At 37.2% G+C, this 11,112-nt stretch overlaps 1 protein-coding gene across 1 annotated transcript; it reads right to left on the bottom strand.

Moving 5' to 3' along the window:
* Window positions 1–8,150: 8,150 nt before the first annotated feature.
* On the bottom strand, window positions 8,151–9,579 carry LOC119482931 (4-galactosyl-N-acetylglucosaminide 3-alpha-L-fucosyltransferase 9-like). Its single transcript, XM_037760838.1, has one exon. The coding sequence runs from the start codon at window positions 9,464–9,466 to the stop codon at window positions 8,306–8,308; it is 1,161 nt and encodes a 386-aa protein (XP_037616766.1). The 5' UTR covers window positions 9,467–9,579; the 3' UTR covers window positions 8,151–8,305.
* Between the last annotated feature and the right edge of the window lie 1,533 nt (window positions 9,580–11,112).

Genomic DNA, 11,112 nt, shown 5'->3' with positions numbered 1-11,112 from the left:
ACTTTCGTTTCAGGGCCGCGTTCAAGTACAGATAAATAGATCAGGCAATAACACCATCAAAATTACCATATAGACGCCTACATAATATGACTTTCTGTTTCTTTTTTGAGGTTTGCTTGTCCTCTTGCAGGCTTTATTTTCTGTAGAGTATTTATAACATTAATCACAGTGTAATTGCAGTCAGCCAACACACAAGTTATATCATATTTTGTGATTATATTTTAGGAACAGTAAACTTGAAATCTTTAAACATAAACTTAAAACTTATTCAGCTAAGCCTTTGATTAAGAATGGTTATTATTTTATTCACTTATTTTATTGTTTTTAAGTTGTAAAATTGTATTCTATTTTATTGTTATTTTATTAATCACCTATTTTAATATATCTCATTTGTATTATTTTATTTTATTTAATTGTTACTTTATTAATCACTTATTTTATTGTATTTAATTTGTATAGTTTTATTCTATTTTATTTTATTAATCTAGTTTTTATTTCAATCTGTTTTACTACTATTACTGTTATTTTTTATACATATATATATATACATTTTTATCTGCCTGGTCTATACATTGTCATTGTCTCAGTTAATTATTACTTTGTTTACAAGACAGCAGGGCTGTGGAAATTAACTATTGTTGATTTATTAAAAAAAAATTCCCCCCATAGACTTTATTTTAAATTTTTAAACCATACAAAGAACAATTAAATAAATACATAGGTAAACAATACATATAAAGGAAATAAAAGAATAAATACAAACAAACAAACATAAAAAAATTAAATAATAAATAATAAAATACAAAAAAACGACCTCACTTGAAGGCAACATTTAATAAACTAAGAAGTTTCATAAATATTTCTTGTTTACTAACCTTATATTATTCCATGATTTATCCCTATTTGATTTATGGTAATATTGTTTGGGCAAATAAATACCTCTCCAATCTTCATAAACCTTATTTGTTGCAAAAATGATTTGTAAGATTGGCAACTTTGTCAAACTCTAAGGAGGCTTCTGCTCCACTGTTCAGGAAAATGAACATTATTTCAGTTTATGACAACTTCTCTAAATCTAATTCTCAAATCAAGACCCACTTGCGCACTATGACAGACAGATGGCGACAACTCCATATAAAATAATATAGGCTTTATATATGGGAGTTTCTGCAAGCACTTTAAAGTCCCAGCAATGACATTTAGGATTTATGTCAGAAGTGCAATGCCTGATAGATATACACATAGTGTTATTACCAGTGGCGGCTGGTGGAAATTTTTCTATGTAGGGCTGTGCCACATCCAATCAATTTCAGCAAACATCCCAGTATGATTTAATGCAAAAAAGGTGAAGGTATTAAAAACACATTACTACTTTGCAGTTAAATAATCAACAATTACTTTATTCCAACAGGAGCAGCAAAGAATGCTTAGAAAAACACAACAGTATAAAATGTACTCAGTGGTGGAATGTAACTAATTACTTAATACAATTTTGAGGTACTTCTACTTTACTTGAGTATTTCCATGTTCTGCTACTTTCTACTTCTACTCAACTACATCTCAGAGGGAAATATTAGACTTTTTACTCCACTACATTTATCTGACAACTTTAGTTACTTTACAGATTCAGATTATTAATACAAAATATAATCAACAAATACATAATGTAATATTATAGATTAAACTACCCAGCAGTATAAAGTCATTCAAATGAGCTCCACCTTTACCAGCTGCAACATTAAAGTGATGAACACATTAATGCATCAACAATTAGAATACAATAATATACATTATTCTGCATAATGAGTACTTTTATGTTTGGTACTTTAAGTATTTAGATGCTAATATTTTTGCCATTTTACTTTTGAATGCAAGACCCTTACTTGTAACAGAGTATTTCTATTATTATTCTATTATGTCAAGATGGGTAATAAGTTATTACCCATCTTGACATTAAAAATAATTACTTAGTGATGTGATTCAATACAATTTATGAAGCATTTTATGGGTCCAAACACTACTTTTCTTCATGTCCCACAACTGCGGTCTCAATGTTGACACACATAAAATTAGCTAATTAATTTACAATATGACTGTAATGGTAATTTTCATATCTGCAGTTAACACTGTACCTTTAGATAATCTCAGGGCCTCACATGTTCAACTTTGTCACCATAAAACAGTGACCTGACGGTTTTGCCTTCTGTAACTGTAAACAACAAATTGCTGAAATATGTGTTATGTCTTGTGATGCTCTGTTGTCTGCTATCCTTCTCTTCTTTGCACTTATCTATGTGATATGCTTTAGTATGTATAAATACTGACTACTCTTTGTGTTCGGGGCTCACTTGCCACAATCCACTCAGGTGGCTGTGCTCGTGAGTCTATCTGCAGATGCTTTTCTTATTAATATATGCTTTTTTATTAAATTTACTTGAAAGACAAGTTGTTACCTTGGTTTGTGTTTTGTTTTAACAGAAACTGACACCACAATGACATTATTTCAAATGGAATTGTTTCATATACATATTACTTTACACCATATTAAGATTATTTTTTGTTGTTGTTTAACAAATCATTTTATGGATAAAATATTTTCGCTCAGATATTAATCAAATTAATTGTGTAAATTAGCCGAAAAACTGGGATTGTTAGAAGTGAGTAATATCTCAGTCTTTGTTAGTATGATATCAAAATGTTTTGAGAGGTTCTTCTTTAAATTATACCACAAAGAAGCAGCATGAAAACACTGAATCTATTGTTCACAGTTGCGAAGAACTGATACAACTGATCAAATATTTGTTTTAGCAGGGTAGTACCTGTGTACAGTCTTAAATAGAAACTCCTTGATTCTATTTGAACTGTGAGGTAACAGAAAGATAGTGTTCCATTATTTTCTACTTAAATATACCCATCTATATTTAAAATGGAAGTAGTAATATGTATAAGAGGATTTCTAATAAAAGTGTTAGTATACTTTCTATCAAATATATAAATCCTATTAATAGTAAGGGGACATTCACTTAAGGATAGTTCATCGAGACATATGCTTTATGCTAAAGACACTATGGTATTGATCTGATATCAAACTCCCGACGAGGAGGGGTTTCCTTTTCATGCTCAACTCTTGATAGTTAAGGGCTTTATAATGGTAACAGGCAGGGTTGCTCTTTTTAATATGGCTTGGTAGGAGTGTAAGAAAATATCGATACACATGAGTATCGCAATATTATGTTGTGCGATACTGTATCGATTTTTAAGTAACCTCTTAAAAATCTGACGGCCTGCCGGCGGTACTTGTGTCTAGCCCTGTGTTGGTATTGCTACTGTGGCAAAACCAGTTGCCCCTCCGGGACAAATAAAGGTCTTGAACTTTAAACAAACTTGTAACTGTAATTTATGCAAATGTGTATATGCTATTTGTTTTGCTAATACAAACTTGTGGCTTTCCTTCGAGGTTAAGTTTTCTTTGTCTGTAAAGCAAATCAAAATGTTTCACCATGATGATAAACCCGTTGTCTTTCCAGATTTATTATTTGCAAGCAAAAAAATCCTTAAACTGTGCAAATGATCCAATGAAATACCTTCATATATACTGTATATATCTTTACAGATGGAGAAGTACAGGTGCTCTGCTGTTAGTGGTTGGGTCTGCCTGCCTCAGGAGGGAATGTGTTTGGCCCCTGCAGTTGGTTCCCAGGTGAAAAATGCAAACAAACTAGCTTTCCAGTTTCTGTATGTTTACATAATTAGGGCCCGAGCACGAAAGTGCCAGGACCCCAACGGTGTCGACTTAAAGGTCCCATATCATGCTCATTGTCATGTTCATACTTGTGTTTCATGTTTCTACTAGAACATGTTTACATGCTGTAATGTTTAAAAACGTCTTTATATTTCTCGTACTGACAGTCTGAATATGCGTGTGTTTACCCTCTGTCTGAAACGCTCCGTTTTAGCGTATTTCAACGGCATTGCAACGGAATTGCGTTGCTAGACAACAGCTTGGGACCATGTTTACTTCCTTACAGCTGATGTCATTCATACTAACATGCTATTTAGTACACTAAAACAATATATGATATTGTGTGCAGAGTTAATTGTCTTTGACTTGGTCAAAGGACAAACAGAACATGTGTTTTGCTACAATAGCCCGGTGTGTGTCTGAGTGTGTGCAGTCATAATATGTTAAATAACATGTGGTCTAACAGGTCTGTAGCGGATGCTGTATGTCTTTAACTACACAGTATCCTGCAGCACCTGGAGGAAATGTTTTTAACCATGAAAATAAATCATGAACCATTATAGACGACCATTATATAACCTTTATAGACGACGAAGCTTGTTGGGCTTTTTCTTGCAGCTGTTAAAGTAACATTTATAAAAATAATTGTGAACTTCAATAAAAGAATTATGGAACTTGAATTTAACTACTGCATTTGCAGGAATATTCTATCCATTTTTATTTTTTTTTTAGATTTAATTCACCAAGTAGTGGGATTTTTTCACTCTCTTCCCTTGTCCTTTCCTTATGCGGACAGACACATAGGGGATGTGATTATATGCAACAAAACAAAAGGTTAAAGGGACTATTTGTAACTTTCAGAAATGCTTGTTAACAGCGACACCTGTGGCCGTGAAATCAACGAAAGTCTGCGTCGGGCTCGCGCTTGCTTGCTCTAAATATACCTGAACGAGCATCGCTCAAAACAGTGAGGCGACACACGTCAGCTAAAACCACAATATCACTCTATATTTCACCTGCTTAGCAGTAATGTTAGCTGACCAGACCAAGGTCACTCCATGAACATGATTTAGATCTGATCCTAGTGTTGGCTTTTCCTGCCTCAGCGCAGGCTGAGGTAGTGGGGCTCTGCAGCGTGTCTCCCTGCTCTCTCCGCCCGCAGCCGGAGAGAGCAGGGAGACACCGGCACCCGGTCGGTAACGAGACAACGTGTCTCTCTGCAGAGCTCCGTCACTTCACAAGACACGGAAAACCTCTGTTGGTCTGGAGGAGCTGCAGCATTTATTTCTGCACAAACGTCCACTGTACATTCACTAGATATTCTCAGAGCTAAACTAACTCTTCTGCAGTGTGGAGTGAGCGCGCGTTCACGTCTAGAGGTGGAGCGAGCTGAGCGAGAACGCGCGCTCTGTCTGAGTGAAGGCAAGCAGGCAGAGGAGGAGAGGCAGCGGCCACACGCGAACGCGCATATGCGAGCGCGCATGTGTCCCGACCCGGTACATTTATACGCTTAAAAAGTTACAAACAGTCCCTTTAAATGCTAATTTAACATGCCAGGATCGAATCCTTCTTTCAGCACCATGGATAGCGCCTCTCAGCCAGACGTGCCAAAACACTGATTTATAAACTTCAATATTTAGAAATTAATCTCAAAATGCAATAGCACAGCATGCTGTCAACATAAAAAAAATAAATAGGCTAGAGCATCTGTCTACTTGTCAGACTGAGAAAACAGTCTGCTTTGATGACGGACTTCTGTCTTCTTTTTTTGAGACAGTGTTTTGCTGTTATTGCATTTGTGATGCAGAATGCATGCAGAAAAGTGAAATTATCACTGTATTTTCTGTTTGTCTATGTTTGTCCTATATGTGATTATCATAAAGTGGGCATGTCTGTAAAAGGGAGACTCGTGGGTACCCATAGAACCCATTTTTATTCACATATCTTGAGGTCAGAGGTCAAGGGACCCCTTTCAAAATGACCATGCCAGTTTTCCTCACCAAAATTTAGCGTTACACATTATTACGTTAACTTTGACAGCCCTAAAAAACAGATGACAAAAAAAGAAAAATGAAAAAACATACTGATTATTATCTCTTGCCTGTAGTTCTTTCTAGTCAGGCAGACAGGTTTTGATATATTTATCTCTGAGACGCTGATGAGATAAGTAATTCTTCAATGTGAACATCAGAGGCCCTCAGACTGGTTCAACCGGTGCCACCACTAACATCAGAGCACATGCACTCCTTCATCTGTAAAGGTATTTCTATAATTATAAATAAACATATTTTATTGGATCATTTGCATGGTTTAAGGATTTTATTGCTTGCAAATAATAAAGTCCTGTGTTAGAGTGCATTATGACACCTTCAGCAAAGATTTCAATGTGAGTGATGACAACATGTTAACCCCAGAACCATTTGTTAAGATTATGAACAACTTGATACTCCTTGTGGTTTTCTAAGTATTTAGAAGTTTGGCAAGCATGTTCACTTATTGAGTTGTTCTTTGCCCGATGCAGTTTGCAGATGCAGTTATTTGTTTTGTTTACAGGCATTGTGTGCCGTGCCCAAGAGAGTTGCCAAAGTTGCCTTTGGCTTCACTCCCAGAACCGTAAGCACAGAAACCCCAATCGGTTTCGTCTAGTGACAATAAAAAGAAATGTTGGCTGTGTCATCAACAGTGTTGACCTAAAGAATTCTACTATCAGAGTAAAGTAAGAAGAATAAAAGAATAATATGGAGCAGGAAGATGCGGACAATATCGTGTCTGTTCTGCCATGAAGTTCAGTTTTATATCTCAGCAGTCTCAGCCACCACATGCAAAATATACATGCAATAATATTCAAACAAGCTCACTACTTTTTATGACAGATTTTTTGACAGCAGCCATGAGGGAAATCGGACTTTAAAACTGCTCAAACTGCAAGACAGCCGAGCAAAAATTTCTAACGCCCGAAATCCATCCAAACTTCTGAGAGGCAGATCGTTGACCGTTCAGGAATGAGGCGCCATGACGCCCCCTCAAACTGCCTGTTAGATGAGAACCTTATCCGACCTGTGCTCTGTGAGACCTCTTTATCTTTACTGCTCAAACTGTCAATGCTTGTTAAACTCCACTGTGATGTGATGCAAAACAAAACAAATGTTATTATAAAAAAAAAGTACAAAATTGCTTGTGAATCAAAATAGTTATGGGTTCAGTCAGTGGGATCAGTTTATTCGCGGTTAAAAGGAAGGAAGCTGTCGAACGCAGTGCTGCATGAGGAAGCTTGAAACATGTTGCAGTCCAGAGTAGCTGCAGATCCAAGCCTGTTATTGAGTGCCTGTGTTTGTGCACATATTGAGCCTATTAAATGATCTCACTGTTTTTGCATTTGATGACTCCCCTTCCCTTTTTTCGGAGTGGAAAAGTCATCGACATGAATGAAAGAATCAGGAGGGATATTGTCCTCATAGTTTTGTCAACTGATGACGCTATCACCCTAGCCCTCCACACAGCCCTCTCACACCTGAGCGTGGATAGTAGCATACAAGAAAGCCAACGTTCATCCATGACTGTCCTTTTACTGTGTTTACAGAACCTGGCACCTGGATGGAAAAAACTGCATCTTCATTCAGTGTGTGGGTAACACCAGCATGTTAGTGAACATGAAAATCAGAAGCAAGCAAATTAGTTTCTTTGCATTTTTTCACCTGAAACCCAACAGCAACAAAACACCCACACCTCCCCCCCCCACCTCCGAGGCCCTCAGACTGGTTCAACCGGTGCCACCACTAACATTAGAGTACATGCACTCATCTGAAGCCTTTATATGTGCCTTCCTTGCACTGGTTTTGCTCCAGAAGCAATAACAACAAAGAGCTAGAAAAAAACACACCTACATAACCACATAATAAAAACACAAAAACAGGAGTGAAAAAAAAACAACCAGTAGGGCTGTTAATCCATTAAAATATTTAATTGCAATTAATCACATGATCGTCCATAGTTAGTGCACTTTTTTATCTGTTCAAAATGTACCTTAAAGGGAGATTTGTCAAGTGTTTAATACTCTTATCAACATGGGAGTGGGCAAATATGATTGTTTTATGCAAATGTTTATATTTAACAATAGATATTGTCAAGAAACCCTCACAGGTACTGCATTTAGCATAACAAATATTTTCAAATCACAACATGGCAAACTCAAAACTGCATGTGATCTACCTCATTGCATAGGGATGGTTGAGCAGCTATGGCAAAGGATGTAAAGAGCAATTCAAATAATATAAATATATGACAAATGTCAAAAACAGCATTTGTGAAAATAATGATACTTCAGATAACCTTTTGATCACAGTGTTCAAAGACCTTCTACTGTGCCCCTTACAAAATATAATATTGTCTTCCTTTTATAAGGATACATGTGAAGCTACAAACCACAGAATCCAAGATTATTATCACTACAGACTTTCTGTAACTTCTTAGAAATGTAACAGTTGAGTGCATTATGACACCTTCAGCAAAGAAGTGAATTAAAGACACAATATGTAGAATTTCGATGTGAGTGATGACAACATGTTAACCCCAGAACCATTCGTTAAGATTACGAACAACTTGGTACTCCTTGTGGTTTTGTAAGTATTTACAAGTTTGGCAAGCATGTTCACTTCCAAACTTAGTCGATTTAACTTTATACCTGCTTGTCCAGCTAAAGTATCTCATGTATTCTGTATGATTTTGGTCAAGGTAAAGTAGCTGCTCTGCCAGCTCCTTTGGAGTGGAAAAGTCATCGACATGAATGAAAGAATCAGGTGTGATATGGTCCTCATAGTTTTGTCTTTGAGGGCCCAGAGCTACTGGTACAGTTCCCAACATCATAGGTCTGTATACCTTCTCTGTGATGTAGTCTTTGTAGATAGAGTTTTCAAAGGAGAGGTAGAATTTACAACTAGAAACTATCTCTATATAGCCTTCGTCACTTGGACGATGGCCAAAGGCTCTTCCATAAGTATGAATGTTGATGTGTTTCTTCAGTTCATTGTAGAACTGAACTCTCTTTGACCCCGGGTTCCAGTTGCTCACGATCCAACACACCAACTTGTCCTTTGCTGGCAATTTGAAACTTTTATCTTGTGACATCACTGGCACCAGAGACCCATAAGGCACTGGAATATTTGAATTGAGGCGATAATTGCATGTTAAGTTGAATACGTCATTAAGTTTAGGGTTTGGAGTTGTGTGTGCAGGTGACTCCATATTGAACCACACCCATTTCTGAAAATAGGGACGCGGTTCTGTCGGCATGCCTCCTAGATCCCTGTGGTGGAAGAGAACCCCGTGGGCCTTAGGGTATAGTGTCTTGTCAGCTGTCAAGCGGCATTTTACAATATTGAAAATACTGCAGTTCATATCATGTTTTTGGCCAAATGGAAACTTCCAGATCAATACTATAGTGTCGGGCTCAGCGTCCACTGCTGCTGCCTGGATCTTCTGGGTGTCGCTGGGTTGTGGGTTAATGTGCAGCTCTGCAGAACTGTTGTTGTTTGGGTCCTGGGTCTGTTCTCTCTCTGCGCACAGAAATGTCGGACAGAATTGACGGCCTTTCTTCATGTAAATGCCAAAATTGGGGTACTTGAAGTCAGACATATATGTGAAGAGAATGCAAAGTAAGCCAAACAGCAGTAGGCTGCTGAAGAGAAATGTGCGCAGAGAAGTCGACTGGCAGGCTGAGCAGGACATGGCTTCACCTTCGGAGAGAGAATAGATCTATTGATTGTAGACATGACATTTGACTGGACAATGCATTGAGTTGTCTGATTGTAAGCTAGCTATATTATAGGTTGTTCTGAATACCTAAATACACAAAGAGCCCCCTGGTGATGTTATTGGACATTCTTCTTTACTTCTTTTACGGTTTTATCTTATTACTATCTCCCACAGAGGAGGTTTGCAACCTGTTGCCCCCACATATATACAGTACAAACATACATAAGGTATAGTACATACATATGCACATATTTACATACGTACACCCATCCCCACCCTCCCTTAGTGTGTCTTGTCGCTCTTTAAACAACATCACCGAACCCCTCACATACTTTCCCTGAGCGTTTAGTATTATCACGGATGAACAAGACTGATGTGTATCAAAGCCTCGGTATTTGACATAACCTAATCCACCCTCCTTAGGAATGATAACAAACTGGTAACACATTTGGCGGAGATTTCTGAGGTCCTCAGACTGGTTCATCTGACCCCACCACTAACATCAAAGCAAACGTACTCCTTCTTCTGTAAAGGTATTTTTATATATATACTTATATGAAGGTATTTTATTGGATCATATGCACAGTTTAAGGATTTTTTAAGGCATAAAAACTCTTAAATAGTTCTTAGTTTTTCAATGAAATGTCAGTGATGGGATTACATTGTAAAAACTGTGAAGATTTTATTCTAATACTTATTTTTTTTATTATACAGATAACAAAATGTCTGTTTGAACATTCACAAACTAAACTGATCACTCTTAAAAAATGTCCAAATGTCCTGAAAATGAAGCTAAGATGATTCAAATTGAATTAAAATTGAATTTAACATTTCATTTCTATTAAACAGAACAATCAAATAAAAGCAGTTTCAGGTACAAATAAAGATTAAAGTGCTTCTTACTGTGTTTTTTGTCTCTGCAGAAATTCAGGCGGAGGACTGTAAAGACTAAGACTTCACCTCCATCGATTTGCTTATATCAACCAGATATCAACTTTTTACTCCCAGGATGACGAAGTCATGACCCACCTTTCTCTGCCTGTGATTGGTTAGTACTTTCTGTCTTTGTGGGTTGGGTTGGTAAGGTTTATTCATGAGGAGTGAGATTGGATATGGTAAGAATGTCAGAGTTATTGTTATTCTCATCATCGCTCCACCATCCTCACCTCCTCACCACAGGCTTACTACTAGTACTCTCACAAAAGCTTTCTCGGAACTTGACATCCGGCCCTCTTTCTGAAGAGAAAACCTGAGGGCTGAGCACCTCCATTGAGTTCTTAGGCATCGCCCTGGACTCAAGGTGTTGTGGTCCTTGCTAGTGAAAGAAACAACTAGGCTTTCTGTGTTTTGAAGTTTTTGTTTTTGTAAACTTTGGCATCTTTCAGATGGACAGGCGGATCCTGTTCCTGACAGTAATGACTTGAAGCAATATTTGTTTCCCTTGGGCCCCGAGGGTGTGTCCTGCACGACTCTCATCTGCCCTACTTTGCCTCTGATTGGCTAACCCTGATATTCTTAACCTAACCCTAACCAATCTCACTCCTCATGAATAAACCTTACCAACCCAACCAACAAAGGCAAAAAGTACTAAACAATCACGGGCAGGGAAAAAAAACTGA

This window comes from Sebastes umbrosus, chromosome 23 (assembly GCF_015220745.1).
Source record: "Sebastes umbrosus isolate fSebUmb1 chromosome 23, fSebUmb1.pri, whole genome shotgun sequence".
Classification (NCBI taxonomy): Eukaryota; Metazoa; Chordata; class Actinopteri; order Perciformes; family Sebastidae; genus Sebastes; species Sebastes umbrosus.
Note: the sequence above shows the minus strand (reverse complement) of the source record. Positions and strands in the feature narration are given on the sequence as shown.

What these genes read in the sequence shown, in the direction of transcription:
- LOC119482931 (XM_037760838.1), bottom strand. Translation starts at nt 9,466, where the DNA reads ATGTCCTGCTCAGCCTGCCAGTCGACTTCTCTGCGCACATTTCTCTTC.